Source organism: Triturus cristatus, chromosome 10 (assembly GCF_964204655.1).
Source record: "Triturus cristatus chromosome 10, aTriCri1.1, whole genome shotgun sequence".
Classification (NCBI taxonomy): Eukaryota; Metazoa; Chordata; class Amphibia; order Caudata; family Salamandridae; genus Triturus; species Triturus cristatus.
In genome coordinates, this window is record NC_140593.1 from 370,808,707 (window position 1) to 370,835,808 (window position 27,102).

Genomic DNA, 27,102 nt, shown 5'->3' on the forward strand with positions numbered 1-27,102 from the left:
CCATTGAAATTCCCCCGTTATAGTTAGTTCAGCTAACTATAACTCGCGCGCCCGCAATGCACTGCTGATGACGTCACATATTACATCACTCATGACATGGTCAGTGACATCACTCATGACATCACTGATGACATCTCAAATGCAGTGTTACTGCCGCTGTGACGTGGCACCTAAAGTATGTGCCACGTCTGTGACCTCCCTTTTACTGCATGTCAGTCACCCCTAAGGTAGGCCCTAGCTAGCCCTATGGGCAGGGTTCATTGTAGAAAAAAGGTAGGACATGTACCTTAAGTGTGTGACATGTCCGGGTAGTGACAAACAGCCATTTTGGTTTCTCACTGCTGTGAGGTTGCCCTCTCATAGGAATGATTTGGGGATTCCCTAATAAGTGTTACAGTGGTAATTCCCGACATGTCGGAACTTGCAGCATGGCCAAGTTTGGTATGTTTGGAATAGTGATAATAAATGCTGCATAATGGTGTGCGCAGATTTATTATCACTATTTTAGAAATGCCACTTTTAGAAGTTGGCATTTCTGTGTGTTATGTGTCTGCCTGCCTGATGTGTAGTGCATGTCTGGCTCTGGAGTGACAGGGGCTGGTGAGGTGTGTGGCTCCAGGGAGGGCAGGGTGAGTCAGCGCTAGGTTGAATAGGAGATCTGCATTTGGAATAGTGGGAGGAGTAGTCCCCTGACCCTGAATAGGTCTGTGACTGCCTGGGTGAATGCTGGCTCCACCCCCCTGTGAAGTGTCTGATGACCGAGCACCCACCTGACAAAGGAGGGTGTGAGCACCGTACACAAAGTGTTCCACTACCCCCCAGAACTTTTTAGACTGGTTCCCAAAGCCCTGTGCCAGGGCAGAACAAAGAGAAAATGTCCTATAAGTACTGGGGCAGTGACCCCATGAAGGTGTGCTGACGGGTGCTTGCTGGTACCTGTGCTGGGGTGAAGGATTGCTGGGCAACAGGAGGAACTGCTGTGGGACCCAGCTGCTGCTTCCTGGGGCTCCCTATGTGCTAATCTGCGTGTGCCCAGCTCTGCCCCGGGTGATTTTGGCCTAAGTGTCATGGAAAGTGCACTCAGCAAGAAGAATACCCCAGGGTTCATGAGGCCGGCAGTGCTGTGCTGCATGAGCATTTTCAAGGGAACCCCGGCATGGGGATTCCCCCGTTGTGCAGGCAGACAGAGCGGGAGCCTACCACGCATTTGTGTTGTCCCTTTGGAAGAGGGAGCCTAACCCGCATTTGTGTCCTTTGGAGCGGGGACCCACCAGGCATCTCTGTGCTACAGATGAGGCCCCGCTCGCACCACGAGCACCGACCCCGAAGCCAGGCGGCCGTGCCTGGTTGGGGGCGTGGCCTAAAGCCCCAAACCAGAGGGCGTAAGGGAAGCAGAAGGCAGGAGAAGGTTGCCTGCACCAAGGTGGGGCTCCCGTGTCTGGAGAGAGCCCCGCATGTTGATGGTAGGTGGGACCTCCCCGTGTGGAGGAGGAGAAGCCCCACGCACCTTTCCTGACAGAGACGGAGCCTCGCAGGCTTTGCCTATCCCACGACAGAAAGCCCAGATCCTCGAGGGCATTTGGCATCCTGAGGAGGAGTCAACACGAGGAACTCCCGGATAGCTCCAGACGCCGGGCTGACATCGGGGAAGGTGTTGAGAAGCCCCGGTGAGTGGGGCTGTACTTGGGGCATTGTGGTACCGAGAGGAAGCATCGGAAGAGCCTCGGTAAAGGGGGCTCACAAGGCACAGTGGTGCCAGTGCGTGTTGGGTGCCGATTTTTCACAGCTGAGCCACCCGTTGGAGTGCAACTGCAACGTAAGGGCATTTGTGTTTGGAAGTCCCGAAAGGGGACTCCAGAGGCACAGTTGTGCCCAGGCTAATTCTCACAGCTGCACCGTGAGAGCGTGGGCAGCTGCAACGTGGGGCCATTCATTTTCTTTTCTTGATGAGGAAGGGGTGAGACACCCCCCCACTGCCCCCAGTGCATGGTGCACATTGTCTTCGCTGAGTTGGCAGCTAAAGGGCCAGTGGACAGCCCCAGTTAGAACCCTGACTTTGGAGGATAAAGGGCATTTGAGCCCCACAGGAGGCCAGTTGGCTGGGGGTCAGTGTTGGTAGGGCCCAAAGCCCTAATGTGTTGCCTATTGTATAATGTGTTTATGCCTACAGAGATTGCATAATGTGTTTATGCTTATGATGTTTATGCATAATGTGTTTTATGCCTAATGTGAAGCAGACATAATGTGTTTATGTTGCTAGTACTAATGCTGAATAAGGTATTTTGCCAGTAGTTAATGGTTGTGTTTTACATGTGCTACTTGTGCTTTGTGATGGTTCTGACAGTGGCTCGATTGGCCCTGTCATGTATTTAATCCCCTGTATATTATTACCTGGTGCCAGTTGGCATAGTGTATATGTGTGATTATGATTCTAATGTGTTTTGGATAATACAAAGGCTATAATTTATATAACCTTGTGTGGAGTATCTTTTGTAGTGTGCCTAGTGCGTTGCTGCTGTGTGTGTGTTGCGCAAATGCTTTACACATTGCCTTTGGGATAAGCCTGACTACTCATGCCAAGCTACCAAGGGGGTGAGCAGGGGTTATCTTCAATTTGTAACTCCCTTGCCCGCACTAGAGTGGTGCTTTCTGCCTGGCTAAGGTACATGCCCTTGCCAACCAGAAATCCCATTTCTAACAAAGTATTAAACCTAAAACCCCAGAGATTTAGACTACTTCTGGAATTAAGAGGAACCTTTGCCAAGGAGAAGAGCTGGAGAAAGTGGAGGAGTACTGCCTCTTTGCTGTGTGCTGTCTGGGGTTGGCTTGCAGTAGCTGTTTCTGCCAAAGAAAGGACAAGAACTTTGCTCTATGCTGTGTCCCCCTACTTGAGGAAGATCTCCAAGGGCTTAAGTAGAGCGTGCCTCCTGTCCTGAAGTCTCAGGAACACAAAGACTTCACCCCCAGCTCCCCTGAACTTCCTTTGCTGGGGGCTCTGACCTGCCAATAGGTGCCTGTGACTGTGTGGAGCCTCTGGAGGTTGTTCCTGCTGTTGGGAGCTGTAAAAGCAACTCAACTACAAGAAAACAGATGCATCGCTCTTCTTGCGGCTTTTTTCCGAGGCAGCACTGCTGTGCCAAAAGAATCTCCACGCATTGCCGTGCCGCTGCCGAAACCGATGTAGCACCTGTTGCCACTGCAAGAACTGATACATCAAGGGATCGAAGCTGAAGAAACCGATAGAGTGCCGCTCGACACCGCCGCATCGATCGGCAATGCATCCCGTATTTCCATGCATCATACCTGTGCAGCATGTTTTCCTGATGCATCAACTACGGACCAGAACTGTCTCAGAATCAACGCATCACTTTCCCCTACAGACTGGATGCGTGCAGCTTAACTGTCACATCGTCTCCACATGGTCTCAGGAAATGAGGCATCTCTTTGTTTTTCAATGCTTCCCACCTCTGCGGCTGTTTTGTCGCAACTACAAACATTTTGAGAGAAACCACGCATCCATAGTTTTCCATAGGCCAAGTTGTTTGAAACCTTTTTAAAGTCATATTATTATCACATGTATGTTGGATTTTTGTTGTTTTGGTCTTGTTGAGTTTAGATAAAGATACTTTATTTTTCTGAACTGGTGTGGTGTCCATTTGTGGTGTTATCACTGTATTACTGTGTGTCTTGAGTACAAATACTTTAAACTTTGGCTTTGGAATAAGTCTGTCTGTTTGTGCCAACCTACCCATGGAGTGAGCAGGGGTTATTTAAAGTGTGTATCCCCCTTACCCTGACTAGATGCAAGGGTCCCTTTTTGGACAAATGTACCTACCTCTGCCAACTAGAGACCCCATTTCTAACAGGGTGAAATACCAACCCCACTCCTCACAACTGCACAGCAACATGATGTTGCACGAGCAATGTTGCAATGTGCAGGGTATGGCTTGCCATACCCTCAGTGGTGTACAAGCATGCAAACAGTGTGGCAAGCTGTACTGCTGCTCCTTACACTGGACAGCTTTGGTGATAATGGGGAAATTTCACTGGTGAACTATGCTCTGGAGGCAGTTACTCAGAGCTGTGTTCTTTAAGTTTGCATAGGCAATGTTTAGGTAGACTGAACAGATGTCCATGCATGCAGAAGTTGCAGCCACCCAAGCAGGCCAAGAGCCATCAAAACCTTTTCACTATCTCTACAGCAACCAAGTGGGAAGAGCAAAAAAACGAAACATTGATTACTCACAAAAGGCAAGTCGAAACCACTGACCACCAGAGCCCAGCAGATAAAACATACATCCACTAGGTGCAGTTCAGTTTGTCGCACATTGCAGTTTTCTTTCCTGCATGTCAGCACATCTTAAGCACACGCACAACCAGATTAGGTCCAGTCACATCTCACAGAAGAATACTATGATGCACCCGAATCAGCCGCAAGTCAGAAAGAGTGGATCACACTGAAGTTGAGGCCTATGCCTGAGAGCAACCTCAAACAGGCGTTCCCTGCAACCAACAGACTAGGAAAGAAAAGGAGGATGTTTGGAATGGCAGCCACTTTATGGCACTCGGTGTGGGTAGTTTTCCTGTCTCAGGAAACGAGGAAGAGAGGCGTAGAGGCAATCTAAGTAATAAAATTAATATGTTCAGAATATTGTAAGCCAGAATGCTATCAGGTTGCCAGAAATTGACTGCCAACTGGCAAAGCTTCATGCTTTCTCAAACATTTATGATGTGAAACAGTCCAAAGTATCTAGAGAAGGTAGATGTGTGTTACTGCTAAGTAAATTGGTTCAACCATAAAACTATCTAAAAATGGACTAATGTATAATTTGTACATCTATCTAGGTAAAAAATGTGCTGGATGATATTCTGGAGAAACTGCCTGAAGAATTTAGCATAATGGAAATAATGCAGAAGACAACGGAAAGGAGCCCTTACATTCTTGTCTGCTTCCAGGAGTGCGAAAGGATGAATAATTTAATTCGAGAGATACGCAGATCACTGAAGGAACTAAATCTTGGTCTAAAGGCAGGATTACATTTATTTTCTTTTTATTGATTTATATTTTAAGAGTGTAAAGTAATGCTATGCTTAGATATAGGCCAAGGACTCTAGTTCAATTCTATGACAGTTGTAAGTCAAGATTTCTAAGGATCCAAATCATACCATGCTGTTTTTATATTGTAGGGGGAACTAACAATCTCTCCGGACATGGAGTCCCAACAATCAGCTCTGTTTTACGACAACGTACCAGAGGGCTGGACCAAACTCTCTTATCCATCAACTGGAGGATTAGCACAGTGGTAAGTGTCACTGAGTTGCACTGTATTTGACCACTGACCACATGATCATCTGTATGCCTTCACAATTAGGACTTGATGTATTGAATGGAAGCTTTTGCTGCTTTACAAGCATCTTCTTTGCCAGATTTAGAAAGAACACTTCAGCTCCAGTGAGGTGATGGGGAGGCCAACCATAGAATTAATTATGAACTCCGAGCCGGGATCTCTATACTATGATCTCCCTTTCTGTAGGAGACCTGTGGGGTACATTGGACACAGTCAGAAAGGTGTTCATGGTGACAAGCTTCAATTGTCACTTATAATACGGGGCACTGGAACTATGTAGTACTGGAAAACCAAAGTATGTTAACTAAATAATGTGGCATAGAAAAGGTCAACTATGACACTCAATGCTAATCCTGCTGCTGCAGCATACTACTAGAATAAAGGCAAATAGTGTCAAGTTATTTGCTAGGCATTACATTCAAACACAGTGATAAAAGTGTGTCTCAATGCTGTAGGTAAGAAATAAAACAATTCAAAAACGAAGAAGATTCTATTCAAAATACTATTCATAATATTTAATGCTTTCTAGGTAGAAAGCACTAGGAACCCATTTTATTAACTATGCCATTACCTGGAGTACAATAGTTTGTGCAAAGCTATGCAATGTTATGCTCTGCTGTAAACAAACTATTTAAAATAAAATGTGGTGTTCTTTTATTATTTTGAAATGTGTCTTCAGAGTTGGTGTTGTAGTTGTGTTAGACTTGTAGCCAGGGTCTGACAGAAACTAGGCCCAGAAGCCAAAATAAAAGTGACCCCATTAATGAATTATATAGCTTGAAAAGTGACTCATGTTTGCAAATTGGGCGTGTTTTTAACTTGTAAAGATTCTATGTATAAGTGTTTTCAGATGTATGGAAGACTACATGGATTTGTGCTTGCTATAGGCAATGTTTGTTTTCATATCGGGGAAATTAACAGTGAAAACAGAGGACCCTAAAACAAGCCCACAAACAGCCACAAAAAAGGGCCCACCATTGACCCCTCAGACCAGCCCTTTGGGCTCTGCTTGACTGCCTTTAGACCAGCCCGACCCTGCCTGCAACCTGCAAGGAAGTTCTCATCCGTCATCAGCAAATGTGGCTTTTTGAAAGCGGCGCACTGGCTGACTAAGCAACAGGAAATACACGGTTTGCTGTTGACGCTTTATTTTAATAAACCAGTATTCTTGCACTTACTAGGGTTGGAGAATTTGTGAAGGATTACGGCAATTGGGTTTACACGGTGGTCACACTATGATCATTCTAGAAGCAACGCATTCCATAAAGAAGTAACACTGCTGATCTTTATTATGTGTCTCACCGAGGTTCACAGTCTTGGAGAGCAGTTTCTAAGATGTAAACATGAATTTGTTTGCATTATAAAACAAAACATTTAAGACAAAGAAGGAAACTCTGACCACTGCCATGAGCAGCAAATCACCTGATAGTTCATCCTAGTGATAATGCGGTACCGGGCCCCAAAGTAATTTCAAAGGGTCATTTAAGTCCAATTTGAGCCCACCTTCCAGTGCCAAGTCTTTCTTCTACTGCGATGGACCTTTGAATTGTTTATTAGGAGACACAGAGCAAGTTAGACATATTAAATAACAGTTTAGTTCAGTAAATGATGAGAGTTGTGCTGTCATTTTAAAGTTTTTCTTTTCTCAATAAGAGATTAGTAAAGATTTTTATTTATTTTTGGTATTTATTCAGTTAGTCCAGCAATCAAATAATATTACAGAAATCTCAACAAAAAGAATATTGGATAGAGCAAATCCTCATCAAAATCAAATGCATTTAAGCATGTTCCATAATGGAAATAAGTTCTCTAATCTACAGAATCAGTATCGGAGTTTGTGTCTATTTCGAACTCATAAAGTGTTTGAAAATCAAATTGAAAATAATGAAATCAAAGGTGCACGAAGCTTCGAAATAGAGTTAAATAGCAGAATTACACATAAAGAGTATTTCATAAGACTCAGCTGAGTCTTAGAGCAGTAGGCAGTTGCAGTAGCAATCTGTTGAATCCAAGTGACTCAGGTAAAGGATGGAAATACTACCAGCCGTAGCTACCACTGTCAAAAAGGTCTGAGTCAATTATCCAAGCAAAAAGCAAAAAAGAGGCAAGAATCTAACAACCTATGAACACACACTAATAAAAAAAGTCTTGTGAGGTTATATTCTGGAAACATCAGGCATAGTTCTCATGAGCTTCTCGTACTCATTGACCTTCTATATCTCTATTTGTTTTACTGCGAAAACAATTAACCACTAACTAAAGAACAACATTCCTATTAGGTAATACATTCTTTTAAATTAAACAACAATTCTTTATTCGTTTTTAACTGTGCAAGCTTCTATTAAAATATTATAGGAAAAAAATAAGTAGGAAGTTAATGACATTCAAGAACAAAATGTTGCATAGTTAAGTAATACATTCTGTTAAATGAAGAATTCTACAGTTATGACAATATCTCTAAACATTATCTAAGGTCAGGCTTCTAAATCAAATTGTGCACATTTCAGCAATGTCGACTTTCTTCTTTAGCAATCAAAAACTGTTGTCAGATTTCTTCTGCAGCCTAAAAGTATAACAATGATTGCCTACTGCGAATCAGTACATTTCAAGTACATGTCCGTTTACAATACAATACAAAGGTATTTACAGAGCGCACAGCTGCTCCGAGGGAGCGTTCCAGTGCTAACAGCAGGACTGCCATGTCTGATGGAAAGAGACTAAGCATTGAACAAGTGAGTCTTTAGGCATTTCCTAAAGATCCTTTCAGAAGGAGCCTGGTGAAGCTTGAAAGGAAGTGTATGCCACAGCTTAGCCATCAAAAAGGTGAAAGACCTTCCACTTTGTCTGGCCTGATTGATCCTAGGTATCTGCAGGCGCCTCTGGGAGATGGACCTGAGCCATCTGCTCTGAAAGCGCGGTCTGAGTCTACATCTTAAGTACCAGGTCCCTCGTTCTCCAAGACTCCATAAGTGAAAATTGACGCCTTAAATTGAAGCGGCTGTTCACCTAGAGCAAGTGAAGCTGGCAGATATGTACAGACACTGATTGCCGAATCGGGATCTTAAGAATAAGGTGTGCTGCAGCATTCTGTATGATCTGCAGCCATTGTAAAAGATATGCTGGCAGACCCAGGTAGCAAGTGTAGCATTCTGTTTCAGAGATTTCAAAGTGGCAAAGCAGCTTGTCGAAACTGCTTTGACCTGCGGTCGAACTTGATGCCCATATTCCTAACATAGGTCGAAGGGATGGGGGTGAGCCCCCATCTCAGATGGCCACCAACTCAGAGGGTCAGGGCTCGTAAATGTGCCTAAAAAAAACAATTTCAGTTTTGTCTGGATTTAGTTTGAGACAGTTTTCACCCATTCAGTGACATAATACTTTAAGGCAGCCCTGAAAGGATTTTAGGGCGGTTTAATGTTAGGTTTACACTCTTTTCAACCCATTTAACATATAATATTAATTAATTTCTCCATTCTATTTTTAGACTATATTAGTTCTCCATCTGATGGTTTACAAACCATCACACTAATTTGGTTTCACATGGGAGTTCTGTTCAAAAGGCACTCTCATGTCAGTTTCCTTTCTCTTTCCTTTGAAACTTTGAAATTTCAATGATTTTCTATAGTCATCATTCATGATGATTTAATGTCGAACTCCTTTCAAATCTCTTGTTAACTTCTTTCCCTTTTCTTGTGTAAGTAATATCTAAACCCTTTGACCAAAGCAAATAAACATAACAAGCATAGTCCAACTGCTAACACTGTCATAAGTATAGCCTTAAAAATACCTCCTCCTACAGTTGCAATCCAAGTAATAATTGTGTGTACTCCTTTTCCAAAATGTTCTAAAACACCAGGCATTTCCAGCTCTTCTAATTCAGGTTTTAAATCTGAGATGTTCTTTGCAAATTCCTCTATTATCTTACTCTCATCGGGTATATAGGAGCAGCAATGGGTTAAACTAAGAATTTTGCAGACTCTGCCTTTTTTCTGCATGTAGAATGTTGCACACTAATGGATCCTGTAAAGCCATTGAACATATTGCAATCAGCTCAGTGTTTACAACTAGTAAAGCTCCAGATGTGCTTGTTACCAGCTTGTTGACAACAGTTCACAGTTTTCTAATCTTATTGTCATTGAAAATGATTCCTAATGGTTGAATGATTGCTCCAAAAATATCTCCTTCTGATTTAGCTCCCTTCTCTGTTCTATGGGTGTGTCTGTGTGTTGGTGTAATGGTTAATGCATCTATACTAGTCACAGGATACATTTTGGGAAATAGTACTCCTGAATAACACATACCCTCCCAATCAGCAGGCAATAGGAAGTAAGCATTCTGTCCACAAATAAAAAAGCTCCCAGAATTGCAGATTCTTCTCCCTGTAAAATTTGCCATGTTCCTATCATTAATTCAAATGTATGTGCGCAACTGCGGATTCCTACATGTCTGGTTCGTTTTAGTGTCCTTTTTCTGTAAAAACAAACTTTCTCTTTTTGTTGACTGTCTAATCTCAATTTTGAATAAACCATTTGCTTTCTACATTCATCTTCTTCTTTCTTCCAAACATTTTTCAAAATGTCACTATGTCTGTCTTTGCTACATTTTATGTTACTTTTTCTTGCTTCTAAAGCCATAATGAAAACTTTTTCTAATGGGTGCAACAAACAAGTTCAATTATTCTGATAAACTTTAACAATGTCTATAGATCTGTGTGGCATAAAATAGTACCAGGCCATGTCCATTTCTTTTCTTTGTGACTATAAATTCATGCTTTCTATCAATGGCACTCTAGAAAGTATTAAGTCATAGTTAGAATACAAATATTCAAAATGTCCTCATCTGTATACGAGTGTAAGTAATATGCTACATGAAATTCCAGATGATAACTGTATGTGGTAATGTCTGACTTCCTCTGATAAGGATGACGTCCGATAAACACAGATATAAGTCTTCAGCTCCTATGTATGTGTGTATTCCTTCTAGCCTTTAGCATCATCACTAAGCAAAAAGCCTGTAAACAGTCGCCACATGGATAATATAGCATTCTTGGCCACTAGGACTGAGAACCATCGACTAAATGACGCAGTTGGCATGACTCTTTTTTTAGTGCCACTCAAAGCACAAAATGATAAATATTTGCGTTTTAGTTCCCACGCATAACGAAACACTGCACCAGAATGGACTAGAGAGTCAATAGCATTCTTCATTAACTCTGAAGATTTTGAAGATGCTTTCAGCATACCATCTAGCATGTGGCAAGCATCTCTTACAGGGTAGCACTTTAGCTCAGGTATCGATTTTGACAGGTCATCACATAACATTCTCATATACTTAGCTGAATTACTGAAAATACAAACAATATCACTCCAATCTTTGTTGAACTTAGTAACAACGTTTTGCAGCAGAATTCCAAGTGGCACTTCGTTCCATGTTTTCCAAACATCTGGTGTCTTATTTTCACCACTATCTCAGATGCTGGGTGACAGCACTCTTTTACATATACCTGTCTCTACAACTTGTATTGAATGTTTAAAACCTGGGATGTTTGGCAATTCACCTAATATCCATACCGATTTGCTATAAAAGGGGGCTGATGTATTGAAGGGTTTCACTCATTCTCTGTCTGTGGGTAAATGTGATGGTACATATTATGAAAAACCAGCCATTTTACCTATCAGTGATAGAATCAAATGTAGCCAAAATATCAAATATGATTTTGATATTTCATGATTCTCTACAGTTCATAAAATAATTAAATAAGACCTAAAACATGCTTCTAAACCCTGCATCTTTAGATCAAAGTGAAAAAGGAAAAAGAAACAATATTTTAGTGACATCTTCAATCAACAAAACTCAAGCAAATCAATGTTAGCCCAGTCTTTCTTGCTGCTTTCTTGAATAACAAAGTTACATTGTATTGGCCCCTTCAGGAAGATATACAAATGACTCTTTCACTGGTGCGCATCGAGTACAAAACCACTCTTGCAATTAGAAAAAGCGAATTATATATCCAAGACAGGAACTTCTGGAACTTTCATCCCAGGGAAAGGAAAGTAAATCCTTTTGGGACGCAGTAAAATTAATATGGCCTAGGAATTCTCCTATGAATCCTCCCGCCTCTAAAATAATATGTCTGGCGTGGACTGGGTCATCCATTTTGCTGCTATTTACCACACTGAGGAGGAGCTAATCCTTTCCGCTGCTCCTCACACCACTTTGCAGAATTCACCCCATTCTTGCTAACTTTGGAGGAAGTAGAGTCAGCTATCCAGCACAGTAAGGGAGGAAAAGCCCCAGGCCCAGACGGGGTACCAATGGACCTAGTGAAATCGATGCCAGAAATGTGGGGCCCTCGCATTATGAATACTTTTAACACTTTCCTATCTCGTTCTATCCCTCCCTCATGGTCTTCTGCTATAATAATCTCCATATTCAAAAAGGGAGATCGATTGTCGCCCAAGTGTTATCAACCAATTTCACTCATTGATAGTATGATCAAAATGATTGGCAGAGTCATTTACGACCTCTTGGTCGAATGGGCAGCTGATCAGGACATACTCTCTCCTTTTCAATTTGGGTTTCAACCTAAATTAGGTACGAATGAACAATGTCTGGATTTGGCTTTGACAATCTCCAAATGTACTAAGGCCAAGTGCCCCCCATCTTTCTAGCTTTTATGGATTTATCCACTGCCTTTGATTTAGTGAACAGAACCAAACTTTGGCTAATGTTGCTGGATCAAGGCATGGATTGCCCCCCTGGTGAATTTTTTACACTCTCTGCACTCGGACCTCACCGCTCGGATCCGTTTAACTTCGCTTGGCGAGCTATCTTGTGAAATCTCCTCAAAGAGTGGGGTGAGGCAGGGTTGCATATTGGTGCCTCTTCTATTTATTTTGTATATTAACAGTTTAACAGCTCACCTAGCCTCTTTCCACAAAGACATACCTAGAATTGCAGGCTCCCCAGTTCCCGCTCTGCTATACGCGGACGATGCAGTATTGTTGGCCCTTACCCCAAAAGCCCTGAGAAACCAGGTGGCCTGTTATGTTTCCTTTATGCATAAGCTGAACCTTAACATTAATTATTTTAAGTCGCACATCATGTCCTGTGGCCCAGATAAATGAAGACTAAACAAAATCAGTATTAATGTGCATGATTTGACATCCGTTGAGAACTTTGTCTACCTGGGATTACATTTTAGTTCCTCACAGTCATGGAATCACCATTGGGCTCAGGTCTGTACCAAGTTAAGCAAAACTGCGGGTACAGTTAGCAACCTCATCAGACCGCATATTTGAGGGACACTGTCTCCACCTTTGAAAGTGTTTAACTCCCAATGTATCAGCTTGGCTACTTACGGTGTGGGAGTTTGAGATTGTAGCAAGTGCGGCTCCATTCAGGCAGAGGAAAATCGCTTTCTCTGAAGGCTTTCAAGTGCACCCCCATCCACCCCCCCTCTCACCATGCGCTTCGAGTTAAGCCAGGATTTTTTTGAGGATACAATTAAGATGGTGCCGCTTTTATGGGTTAGCATTTGGTTGAATCCAGCCGCTAAACTCTGTAAGGACATTATATCCGACTGCATGACATTGGACAAGGCTTTCCCCATAACATGGTTGAGCTATTTATGAGTTAGTTTCTGGTCCCTCGGCATACCCTGGTGGTAATCTGAACCCAGCCATAGTCCCAACAGCGCCAAGTCTGAGGTGAAATCATTATTTAAGGCTCACCGAACAAATATCAGGATGAAATCCGAGCTATCCAAATCCTTGGTGCTGCAATACTATAGTCTCCTTTATAATGACAACTCCTTGCTGTATTTGGCCTTGAAGTATGTGGGCCTTCCCGGTTATCTAATGGACAGACTCCAGGTGGTACAAAGTGGTACGACCTTCCCAAATGCACCAGTGTCAAGCAACATCTGCGTAATCTGCACTGATTAACGGTGAAGGCAAGGGTTACTTTTAAGGTCCAGGTAACAGTTCATGCTGCGTTCTATGAGTATGGCCCCGCTATCTCAGGAAACGCTTCCAATTCTACGCCCCCAGCAGACACTTGCGTTCCTCTAACATGCTCATGGCCACAATTTTTACATTTCGCTTGAAAAGAGAGGGAGGCAGCTCTTTGGCCTATCTAGCAGCTTTGGCATGGAACTCCCTCCCTTTTGACTTGCACAATTTACAGAACTCTACCCAATTTAGGAAGAAATTAAAAACCTTTCATTTTTTACTGAATTGGTTTTGTGTTCTTGCTTTTCCTTTCTTCTCTCCCCTTTCCTGTTTGTCTCTTGGGCTCGCGCCGGGACACTCTCGAGTATCTGTGCGCGCTATAAAACCTCGATAACATAACAAGTTGTCTAGATGAGAGCAATCTTTAGAGATGGGACAATCTACTGGTCTCTCTTTTAAAAAAAAAAAAATTAGATCCAGAAGGGAACATGCTCTTCTGTTGTCCCTCCGATAATCACAATGTACAATCTTTGGTGCATTTTATGTTTTTATGCAATTTGCACAATTTAGCACAATAGCACTTTTTGATTCCCCTATAAAGAAGGCTAGGCCTTCGTCGCTCCAGTCCCGCCCTCATTCACTTACCATCCTTGTGCTCCCCTGAAATCGTCTTTTCTGTCTGTGCCTTCCTGAAAGCAGCAGTTAGGACCAGACACACTATGTTGGGCTAGTCCGATAGAGTATTATGTACAGCAGGACACAGTGCACTGAACCCGGTAGATGCTTAGGGTTTACTTAATGGGGGATTGTAGGAGCTCATGGTGGACCCTATCTGAGGTTTTTTGCCCTCTCTCTATCCCCCATTCTTGGTGCTTTAATCCCAGCTTTTATCCGTTATTCTAAAACAGCGCACTGCAATCTGATTCTGTTTTCTCATCTTAGGTTCCCTTTTTTCTGATGTCTGATGTATTCTCCTATATATCACTATTGAATCCTGAATTGCTCCCTGTGCACCTCGCTAAACACTTATTTAACTTTTGCTAACTTTAATTCTGCTTGTGTGTTTATAGCTATACGTAATACTCTCATGTAATTTTATGGTCATGTTGCTCAGCTCACTTGGATATCTGATGTATTAGCTGACATGTTAGTCTCGTACCTCAAAATTCTTTTTTAGTACTTTTAAATACTCCTTATTATACGACTATTTTAAACTCCTATGTGTTTACAGTTATGTGCATTATTTTTATGTACTTTTATGTCTATTGTTCTTAAGACCGAATAAAGGTTTTTGAATTGGAATTGAATTGGATGCTTTCACTCACCTTTTCCTTTCTTTGAATGGCATTTAGTTTGTTGTTGTTTTTTCAGTGTTTATATGTTTACACTGGTGTGGGATATTTCCCATCGGTGAGGTTTTATCAATTATTATAGGTTTACACCTAAAACAGGATAGCCTATTTATGATTTTGTGGCCATTCAACTTCACGGGTGACTCTTCTTTGTCCAGTGCTTGTCTCTTCGCCTGGACCTACTTGCTGTTTTGTTGATCAATCTCTGCTTCATGTTAAGAAGCAGTCTCTGCTTCTACTTCATTAGAGACTTCACTGCCACTTAGTGCAACAACAGGAACTTGGAATGTTGCAATTTGTTGCAGTTCTTCACCCACATGTTCTCTCAGCTTGTGGTGGCAAAGTCACCAATCCTCTTGGTTCAGGGTGAAAGAGCACAATTTCGTTTTCTGGATTTGTCTCCTTCTTGGAGTAGGATGTGTGCACTCAGTTTAGAACTTCCCCACACTTCACAGCAGTATTGGTCACCAAAATGACCTAGAAGGGGCCTTTCCACCTTGGCGTCAAACAATTCTTCCAAACAGGCTTCTTCATCACAACCCAATCACCAGGATTGAGGTTGTGGCACTGTTCTTGGTGTGGCTCTTTAGTGGCAGCTGTAACCTGCTAATAAACAGAACGCACTACATCAGCCAAAACCTTGCAGTAATCGAGTATCCTATCATCTGTGATGTTCAACAGTGCATTTGCAGGTACAGCAGGGAATCTCATTGCTCATCCTATCAACACTTCATGAAGAGAAAGACCTGTATTTCTTTCAGGAATACTTTGGACCCTCATCAGCACCAATGGTAAAGCATCAGGCCATTTCAGCGAGGTTGAAGCACACTTTTTCCAAACAAGACTTGATAGTCCCATTAATTTCCTTCTCAACTCCAGATGTTTCAGATCAATAACTGCAGTGTAGTCTTTCTTCAATTTGTAATGCTGTGCAAATTATTTTCAGGACCTCATTGTTAAAATGGGTCCCCCTATGCGGCTCCAAAGAGATCGCTATGTCAACCCTTGGTATCAATTCTCGTAATAACAGTTTTGCTATTGTGAGACTATCATTTCGTCTAGTTGGATAGGCTTCCATCCATCCATCTCAAAAAGACACATTCTGTGACTAAGACATATATTACCCCATTGCAAACAGGCATCTCGATAAAGTTCAACTGCAGCCTGCAACCTGATATCCCTATGTGATTTAATGCTACATGTGTTTTTTTCCTGAATTCATTTGTTGACAGGTCATACATCTGTGACACACCTCTTCTACTAGCATAATGAATCTGGCGTTAAACCAACTTTGGCAAAACAATCTGGTCATTGCATCCCTACCTAAGTGTGTGCAACTATGTAAGTATTGTCCTATTAGAAACAACAAACTATCAGGTAACACTGGTCTTTCATCAGCTGACATCCAAATGTCATTGGCATTCTTCGTGCAACCTGCTCTATTCCAACTCCGCTGTTCTGCCTCTGAGACATTTTCTCGTACTTCCTTTAATTTGTCCCAGGTATCAGTCACTTTCATCAACATGGTAAATTTAGTGTTCTCCTCGGACTCGCATTTGAATGTTCAATTAAGTTTGCAGGCCAACAAAGCAAAATATCATGCTAATGAATCTGCATACCTATTTCCCATTGCTAAATAACAATTTCCACTTTGATGAGCTGCACGCTGAAATTTCAACTGCCAGCTGGAGAGCATTCAACAAATCTTTCACATGCACCCTGTTACGAATTGGGGTTCCTGAAGAGGTCATAACCCCCCTCTGTGCCAATAACTGCCCAAAGTCATGGATTAAGCCATACTGACTATCTGTAAATATGGTGACTCTCATCTGGGAACTTAAACAGTATGCTCGGGTAAGGGCAATCAATTCGGCAACTTGTGCTGAGGTAACCCCTTGAAGTCATGAAACTTCAACATCATCATTTATTGTACATACAGCGTAAGCTGCTCTTAGGGTACCTTTATTATTTCTCAAATATGCACCATCTACAAAAATTGCATGATCTGGCTCAATCGAAGGTTCACCCTTTATATCTGGTCTAGGCTTTGTGCATAAATCTGTGACATCTAGGCAATCATGTCCAACTGCTTCACAAACATCATAACTTACTGGCATCAACAGAGCACGACTCAGTGTCTATAATAATAATATTCTCCGTGGATAGGATCCTCTGTATCATATGATAACAATATTTCTCAAGGATAGGATCCTCTGTTCATGTTTTGTTAATAAGTTATGGGTCATGTGCTGTGTTTTCATTCTTGTCAAGCTCCACAAGTGAGGGACCATTATCAGATATCCCATCACTATGTTTCACTCTTTTCTAGACTAGCACTCACTGCAGCAACACATTTAAGACAGCCTGACAGACCTGCAACAACAGGGTCAAGGGTTGTAAAAAAATGTGCAACAGGTTTCTGGGCATCTCCATGTTTTTGTGTCAGCATTGAGAGTGCTGCCCTCCCTCTCACTGTGAAAAGGAAAAATACTCTTTACTGTAATCTGGCATTCCTAGTGCTGGGGCACAACAAAGACTCTATTTCAGCTCTAGGAAACCTTTCAAACATTTGTTGTCCTATAGAAGTAAATCAGACAAATCCCTGTGTGTCAGCCTTAGTAAAGGCTTAGCCAGCAAGGAAGGTTGGGTATCCACTTTCAAGAGTAGTAATCCATTCCTAGAAACATCTTAACAACCTTCAGTGTTCGAGGTGGATTCATTTGAAGAATTGCTTCCACTCTCCCTGGTGACACCTTTCGAGCTCCTTTTTCAATTATGTGTCCCAGATATTGAACTTCTTTCAGACAGTACGGGAAATTCACTGGAGACACTTTATCTATTTTCACCGAGATGATTTAACAAAGCAATGGTATCTTGTTTACAAACTTCTTGTGTCTCTGATGCTACAAGCAAATCATCTATATACTGCTCTAATACTGATCTATAGTGCTTCTGTAATGATTCCAGAAATTGATGGGCTCTCTGTATACCCTCGTGGGACTGTGGCTCCATGCTGAAACTCTCTGCTGAAAGCTGAAGGCACAAAGAAACAGACTGTTTTCATGTAATGGCACCGAGAAAAATGCCTGACAGAGATCAATGGCTCTAAACTATTCTTCAGTACAAGGAATCTGAAACGATATTGTGGCTGGATTTGGTTCCTCTGGTCATCATGGGACGACAATCTCAATAATTTTCTTTAGGTCCTGTACAATCCGATATTTTCCATTTGATTTCTGTAAACCCATGATACAAGAGTGAAACGACCTGCAATTAATTCTCTCAGGATCCCTTTCTGTAACGGAGCATCAGAACCAATCAAACACTCACACCCAGTCAACAGATCTGGGTTTGATCCATCACCGTTCTTTAGCCCACTCTGCCACCCCAGTTCAAACATGGCCATATGCAAATCAGTCTGACCCTGTGCCTCATGGGAACAGTCCAGCCCGAACTGCCAAGCCATGCCTTCCCTGGACCGGAAACAAGCTTCCCAGGACCGGTTTCTTGCATTTCAGTCGCACAGGGTCAGACTGATTTGCATATGGCCATGTCTGAACTGGGGTGGCAGAGTGGGCTAAAGAAAGGTGGTGGATCAAACCCAGATCTGTTGACTGGGTGTGAGTGTTTGATTGGTTCTGATGCTCTGTCCATCACCACCCCCTTTTGTACCGCTTTGTTCGCCATAAGTTGGCAGGGTATGCTCAGACGTAAGTCCCTTGCTCACTTTGCCACTGGATTCAAGCAAGTCTGGCTGAAGACGGCTGAAATGCCAGAAACCGTTCCTAGGAAGCTTGTTTCCGGTCCAGGGAAGGCATGGCTTGGCAGTTCGGGCTGGACTGTTCCCATGAGGCACAGGGTCAGACTGATTTGCATATGGCCATGTCTGAACTGGGGTGGCAGAGTGGGCTAAAGAAAGGTGATGGATCAAACCCAGATCTGTTGACTGGGTGTGAGTGTTTGATTGGTTCTGATGCTCCGTCCATCACCACCCCCTTTTGTACCTCAAGCTCCAGGCATTGAATTCCAGGATTCAGATATTTTATTCTAAACTTGGGAATTATTTAAACTCCTTCCTCCAAACAATTACTCTGCTACCAGAAAACTGATAGCACAGTACTGTGCGCCAAAGTCATTTTAAAGGATCATTTAAGTTCGAATTGAGCCCACCTTCCCGGCTAAGCCTTTCTTCTCCTGCGGTGGACCTTTGAATTGTGTATTAGGAGTCAAGTAGCAAGTTAGACATATTAAATAGGAGTCTAAATTCAGTCAATAATGAGAGTTGTATTGTTGTTTTAAAATGTTTATTTTTATCATTAAGAGAATAGTAAAGATCTTTATTTTTGGTCTATTTCAGTTAGTCCATCAATCAAATAATATTACAGAAATCTCATCAAAAAGAGAATTGGTTAGAACAAGTCATCATCAAAATCAAATGCATTTATCTGTGTTCCAAAAAAGCAAATAAGTTCCAAAATCTATAGAATCAGGATCAGAGTTTTAGTCTATTTGAAAGAGTTCAAAAATAAAAGGGATGAGTGAAATCAAAGGAGCACGAAGCTTCAAAATCAAGTTAAATATCGGGATTACCCATAAAGAGTATTTAATAAGACTCAGCTGAGTCTTAGATCAGCAGGCAGTTGCAGTAGGAATCTGTTGAATCCAAGTTTGTCAGGTCAAAGAGGGAAACAGTAGCAGCAGTAGCTACCACTATCAAAAAGGTCAGGGTCAATCATCCAAGCAAAAAGCATAGAAGAGAAGAGGCCCTAGCTACCTAGGAACATGCACTAATATAAAAGTCTAGAAATTGTATCAATAACATTGTTGCTGGCTTCTTTCTCCACTAGCTAATATGAAGACAGAGGGCTAGAGTCCCCCCATTCCACACTTTGTTTCTTGAACAATAAATCTGTACCATCACAGATTCCTATTACTATTTAAAGAGTAAATTACATGGCAGCTATTGGAGGTCCCGGCCACCTAGGTTCAGACACCATAGCTGTTTACCTTATTTAGGATACCCCGCCAAGTATACAATACCAGAAAATTCTGGAGGGCTTACCTCACATGACTACCATAGGCTACCTAGGTTCAGATACCATAGCCATTTCCTTTAATGGGGGTACTTTGACAATCAAGAAAGATCTCGAAATTTTGAGAGGTCACCTCACATGCCTACCGTAGACTACAATAGAAAACAATCCCCTATCAACTATTGATTGATTTAAGATTCTCCCAACTACTTCAACATGGCCACTACTATATTCCCCGAGCACCATAGTCACTTTTATTAGCTTGACCATATACTACACCGGACTGTATGCAAACCTAGGTTCCGACCACCCCGGTCCAGACGTCGTAGCAATCCAGCTTACTGGGAATAGTCAAACCAGTATTACAATGGAACACATCTCAATAGACACAGAATATCAAGATTGACAAAAGATTCTCCACAACAATTGCATTATGGCTACTATTGAGGATACGCCGACCATTGTAGTGATTTAACAATGATTGTCCTTATATAACATCAGAAATTTCAGAGAGCCCACTGATTAACAGAAGCTCCATGAAAACATGAGACCACTATGACCATCTCAAGATGGCCTCTGCCAATTCATGTTATCTCCATAGAACATCTTCTACATAGAACAGAGCCTCTCCAAGATGGCTGCCACCTTAGTCTCAACCTTGGTCTCACATGTACCCACAATGCTTTTTGACTCAGAGAGTACTTCTGGGTCTCTGCTGCAGGTGAGCCTCGTTAACCAGGCCCTTGGTACATAAGCAAGCCCCTTTCATCCTTGCACTTCATCTGCAGGGAGGCAGGATGAGGGGTAGGTGACGGGCTGCTGACCACGCATGGAACTGTTAGTATGATATTGATCATGGAGGAGAAAGTGACACGAGTACGCAATCAGTGAAACTATGCATTGACCACCTTCGCCATTGATATTATCCTTTTACAGAAACAGCAATAATCTAGCGGTCCCCTGCCTTGACATAGGGCACATTATGGCCTATGAGTAGGGGTAAGGAATACAAATACCTCAAGGGAGTCAGTAATGACAATGCATTTTTATCTTTAAAAATAACACTATGTTGTGAGTTACTGTTTGTGTAGTCTCTATTTTATATATTTTAATAACGCTTGCTGTTACCTAGTGATTTAGACACTGGTGGCACTCACCAATAGAATAGCTAACGTAGACCTCGGACAACACAGCATGGCACTGCATGATACGATGACCTGCAGAGACCATACGGGCATCTTATGTGCTGTCCACAATAAAACATTGATTGTTTGGATATTTCAAGTCCTTTCCCTATATCTTTCTTCTTTCCTCCAAGTTGATTTATGGATTATACTGGGGTGAGCATTACATAGATACCTAGGATCTACTGCATCACTATAAGCGATTGAGTATAGTAAGACTCTAGATACTCACCCTAATTCAGGGGTAGGGAACATATTTTTGGCTGCTGAAGAAATGCTAGAGATCCAGTACTGGACCAACATAGCGTGAAACATGTTGACCTGAACAGTGAAACCACGATAGTTCACTACAACACACTCGCTAAGCAATGGCGTATCATAATCTTGCACACACTACCGCATCTTAGTTTTTAACCTTACCGAAGGGTCTCTGAATAAAATTTGATCTCCTTTAGGTAATGTTAGGATGACACTCTCCACCTTACACATTATACCCCACAAACATTCAAGCACCATCAAGCCTGATACAAGAAAAGATCTCTGACAAAGAGCCCTCTCGCAGGCCCCGTGGGGCATTGCAGCACCAGCCCCATGAGGATCAAAACGCCAGAGGATGATGCATAACACCCACAAGGGTGTGTGAGGGTAACACTTCAAAATAAGGAAGATCCCCCTGAAACCATATATTCGAACCACACCTTTTCTTTAACATTTTATACACCCTCTCCACATAGGAACAAGTACCCAACCTGATTAGATGCACCCTAAGGTAACACATTTTGTTAAGTGAAGAATTCTACAGTTATGACAACATCTTTAAGCAGTATATCAGGCCAGGCTTTTAAATCACGTTGTGCACGTTCCACCAATATTGAATTTCTTCTTTAGCTAGCAAAAACTGTTGTTGGGGTTCTTCTGCAGTCTATATGTATAATAATGATTGTCTACTGCGAATCAGCACATTTCAAGTGCATGTCAGTTTAACGTTAAGTTTACATTCTTTTCAGCCAATTTAACATACTATATTAATTCCTTTTTCTGTTCTATTTTTAGACTCTATTACTAGTGAGGAAATGCAGTTTTTTATATGGTGTGGTTGTCTGGCCTCAGCGTATAATGAACTCACAATGCACTTTCAGGCTCCTTTGTAAAACCTTAGTTCAATCCTAGGTAGCTGTGGATTTGAGCAGACAGGCTTTAACAAAGGAGCAAGTGCAAAGCATTTAGAAGTACCAAGACAATTGAACAAGAATGAAACGCGACAACAATTTATAAAAATTGATTTTATTTAAATGAATTCTAAGCACCAAAATGAACAAGATCCACCTGAGATATAAATTATTAAGCAAAATGCAAATCACTGCTTTTCACTTCAAATATAAACAAGCATTGGACACTACTGTGGTTATCAGGGACTTTGGAAACTTGTAAAAAAAACTTTTCGTAAAGTTGTGTTTAGGTACTAAGGCCCACTTTGGGTGACCACCTTTGGCAGGTAACAAGTCACAGGGACCAGTAAGGCTCAGCAGAACAGTTACCTTTGAGTCGAAGCAATGTCCGGTCTTTATTAATACATTTTTCTGGTCCATTTTTAGACTCTATTACTTGTGAGGAAATGCAGTTTTTTATATGGTGTGGTTGTGTGGCCTCGGCGTGTAATGAACTCACAATGTACTTTTATATAAACAAGCATTGGACACTACTATGGTTAGCAGTTACTTTGAAACTTGCAAAAAACTTTTTTATAAAATTGTGTTTGGGGTACTACAGCCCACTTTGGGTGACCAACTCCGGCAGAGAGTAAGTAAAAAGGGATCAGTAAGGCTCAGCAGGACAGTTACTTTTGAGTCAAAGCAGTGTCTGGTCCAGTCCCAGGGGCTCTGGGCAAATCACCATAGTCTTCAATGTAGTGGTTCTGATGCAAGGGATACACAATGCTGATCCAGTTGGCGGGGGTCTCCCTGGGGCCACCCCTCGGTAAACAAACAGGTCAGTCCTTTTTCTGTCCTCTCTCCAGCGCAGATGTTATCTGAGTTATGGGAGCTAGGGGGGCCACTTTTATGCCCACAACTTGCCCTCTGGGGATAGGTGAATACTCACCAATGGTCCTCTGCTGCCTGATGATGCCTTCCTGCAAAGTGTAGCATCTAGCTATCCCAGAGTTCAACATTCTGGCCACTCCCAAGATGGCAGGACTCCTTGGTGTGTGGAGCTTAGTAGCTCACCCTAGAGGCATGGCTTCCTGAGGGCTACACGCCAACAGGACAAAAAAATTGGCAACTGCTATCCTCTCTCAGTCCCTGATGCCAACATGTCTACCAGAACAAAAGAACAGCCCCTTTCATGTGAGTCCACCATTTGCTCTTCAAGGGCAGCTTCCCCTTTGAAGTTTGCCTTTTGGGCTCACACCCAGTATGGCTTCCTGCCAGGGAAAGGTGAACACCTCTTCCAACAGACGGCCTCTATTGTGTCCAATCCTGGGGATCATTCACACTTCTCCCCAGGAAAGCAGAAGAATTTATTGTGGTCAGCATCTGCTAATGGGCACTGGAAAACTTGGGCAAAAGAGTGGCAACTATCTAAAGTTGCCTTTTACTGTAAAGTTGCATTAAATTTGGCTCGTGCACAAAGCCAGGTTCTTTTGTTAGCTAAAGTACTAACTTTAGTAGTGCCATTCAGACATTAGCAAAGCTGAGTTACCAGTCTGTATCCTTGACTTCGCCAATAGGGCTACTATCCTTTCCACAGTAAAAATGACAATTTGGAGGTTTTTACCGTGAGGACATATGAAAAGCCAAATACCTTATAATGTACAGTGTCCTGCCTTAGGACTCAATAGACCTAACTTTGGGCTGACATATATATTAAAAAGAGAGATCTGGAGCTCATCATTAGTTTAAAGGAGCAGACTGAGAGACACATTCTGCTCTGTCGCACTCAGTGTGGCACAATAAGAGCTTCAGCCCCTGAAGGGACACTTTTAACTTGCAGGTTCTGGGTACCCCTGGTACAATTTACCAGGTACTTATAAGAAAGTTAACTTAAGCCAATTTGCTATAAGCCAGTTAAACATGCAATTTCTAGGGTCAAAACACTGGCAAAGAGGGCTGGTCAGGGGATCTCAGTGCACTCTCGGAGTTCAAAAACAAACCGCATCAGTCTAAAACTTTGGGGGTTATCATGCAAAAAGGGGCATTTCTTTACCTGGCCCCCTCCAGATGAAGGGTGATAAGCAACTAACCTACACCCTCCTCTAAGTGGAAGACCTTGAAAGGTCATCTGCATTGGCATGGTCAATCGTAGATTTGTGTTCCACTGTTAAGTCCATATCCTGTAGGAATGTGGACCACTTTAGTATTCAAGGTTCTCTCCTCTCATTTGCATGAGCCACCTGAGACATCTGTATAAGGTACGGTATAAGTCTCTTAAGGGACAAATGAGCAGCAAAGGCTTTCCTCTCAATGGCACTCCAATGCAGCTCTCTGAGGAGTCACCTACTAAAGAAGGCAACTGGTTGATTTTGTCCCTCATCATTTACCTGTGCCAACACTGTCCCAATCCCATGTTCAGAAGCACCTGTCTGCACAATAAACTTTATTAAAATCAGGTGCCTTTAGGACAGGTGCTGAGCACAAAGCTTCCTTTAGGGTGTCAAATGCCTTTTCACACTGCTCAATCCAGACAACGTTTCTGGGCCCCTTCTTGGAAGTGAGTTCTGTCCATTGTGCCATAATGCCTCCTATAGTACCCAGTCAGGTTTAAAAAGGCTCTTACCTGGGTTTGTGTCTTAGGAGCCCCCCAGGCCAGAAAGGTCTGGATCGTGGGCTGGAGAGGTTGTACTTAGCCTCCACTTATTTGGTGGTCCAAGAACCCAACTGAGTCTTGCCCTACCTAGCAATTATTTGCCCTTATAGTCAGTCCTGCGTGCTGCAGGGCCTGAAGCATTCCCTTATGTGGACGCGGCGCTCCTCCCAGTTGGAACTAAATAAAGCATTTTTCAACCCAAATAGCATCACTTTGAACTGAAAGTGGCCCTCGGGAGTTGAGTAGGCTGACCTTACCTTGGGTCCTTTGGTGAGGGCTATGTGCCAGTAACCGGAAGTCAGGTCACATGTACTTAAGTACTTGACAACCCCCAACCTGTCTAGATGCTCATCAGCTCTGGGTATGAGGTTATCATCAGTACTGGTGACAGAACTTCATTTCAGGTTTACCCCCTTAGGATTTGATTTGGGCACCAGGACCAATGGGCTGGTCCATGGACTACTAGAGGGTTCAAACATACCCAACTCGAGTATCTTAACAACCTCACCTGTGATGCTAGCTTTGACCTGATCTGACAACTGATGCATCTTGCTTTGACAGGCAAGCTGCCACCTGTGCCACATCATAGATACATCAAGTTGCCAGACCTGAGGTCAATGAAAAGAGACCACCAAACTGTTGCCGGAGCCTATAACAATCTTTTTGCTGCTTGTCTGTTAAACTGGAGGAGAGCACTACTCCATCCACTGAACTACGTTTTACATTGCTGGACAGTAGGTCATGGAGAGGTTCACTTTCCTCTTCTTCCTCACCATATGTCACCATGAGCATAGTCAAGTCTGCTTTGTCATGGTGGAGTTTCAAATTGTTGGCATGGATTACCCTATGAGGTTTCCTTGGGGTACCTAGTTCCAAGCAGGTAGGTGAATAACACTTTATTTTCTAAATTGGAATAGGGCCCAGTCCACTTGTCATGGAGGACTCTGGTAGCTATAGGCTCTAAAACCCACCCAACTGTCCTGGTTTCTACTCTACTATTGAGGACTTCCGTTCATACCATTGCATCTCAAGCTCCTGGCTGGCATCAAATTCATATTTGCCTTTTTCATGTACTCTGCCATCTTTGTACGACGGCCTAGCACATAGTCCACAATAGCTCATTTAGGTTCTTTGATAGGCCTTTCCCATCATTCTCTCACTGAACATAGTGGACTTCTTACAGAGTGATTAAAGAGTGGCTCAGAAGGACTGAAGGCCACTCTTTTCTGATGCACCTCCCTGCAGGCAAACAGACATGGTAGGAGAACATCACATCTCCTCAGTTTCTCAGCTAAACCCATAATCATACCTTTCATGGTCTTGTTGGACCTTTCAACCTGACCATTTCATGTACTTGTAGGTAACACCACACTCAACCCATATTGCTTTCAGATAGTCAGACATAAAATAAGTCCCCTGTCTGAGATAGCTTCTTTAGAAAACCGTACTCTGGTGAAAATTCCAAGCAGGGACCTTGTCACAGTAGGAGCAGTCACTGTTCACTGTGCTTCTGGGTACCTGGTGGCATGGTCAGCTACCAATAAGATTAACCTGTTCCCAGATGTAGTTTGTGGGTCTAGGGGATCAACAATATCAATACCCATCATCTCAAATGGAGTCCCCTACATATAAAGTTGTATCTTGGGAGCCTATGGTTTGCCCCTGTCTTGCCAGGTGCCACAGCAGCAACATAACTCCTTCACTTTCTCAGACATCTGGGCAAGTAAATATGAATGACCACCTCTTTCAGGTTTTGTTTGCCCCAGATGACCAGCTAAGGGGATGTCATGGGCCACGTTAACAAGGAATTCTCTGTACTGTTGGAGGACAGCCACTCTCCTGCCACGAGTTTGGGGTCCCTTGTCTCACTATACAGGTCTTACTCCTCCTAGTATACCTTTTAGGTATTTAATGACAACATCTTGTTCATGTCCTTCAGTTAGGTGCCATGGGCCTTCAAAAGTAGGGAAAGACTTTTGTCCTTGGCTTAAGTTCTTTGGAGGGCTTGAATCCCTGATTCCCTGATTCTCTGCCAGCTTTGGTGAGTCATTCAAGGGAACATCCTGTTCTTCAAGCACAAGACCCTCCCCCTCAGGATTATGCTCCCTCTAGGCCTGAGAACTCTTGTAAGGTGGCTGACCTGACTTCCTGCTTTTCTTGTTACTAGGGACTTGGGTCATTCTTCTAGACTCCAGGGTCAGTTGACTGTCCCGCAAGGCCTTTTGTGCTCTAGTGGAGAGACACACCCATTCAGGAAGACTCGGCATTGCTGCATGAGTCCTTCTCTCCAACCTCTGTCAAGGCCAACGCTCCAGGTCATTTCTCAACAGACACTCCACTGGGATGGCAGGGAACGCAGCTACCTTCTTTGGGCCAGTAACCTCTCCCCACTCAAAGTCCACCATAGTCATGGGATGGGACTTTGTAAC

At 42.8% G+C, this 27,102-nt stretch overlaps 1 protein-coding gene across 1 annotated transcript in view; it reads left to right on the forward strand.

Moving 5' to 3' along the window:
* The window catches only part of DNAH11 (dynein axonemal heavy chain 11), a 3,007,685-nt gene that overhangs the window by 2,880,572 nt on the left and 100,011 nt on the right, over nucleotides 1-27,102 (forward strand). The window contains exons 78-79 of the mRNA XM_085631597.1: nucleotides 4,846-5,028; nucleotides 5,188-5,303. Coding sequence (XP_085487723.1) covers nucleotides 4,846-5,028; nucleotides 5,188-5,303 — 299 coding nt within the window. The remainder of the gene's footprint in view (nucleotides 1-4,845; nucleotides 5,029-5,187; nucleotides 5,304-27,102) is intronic.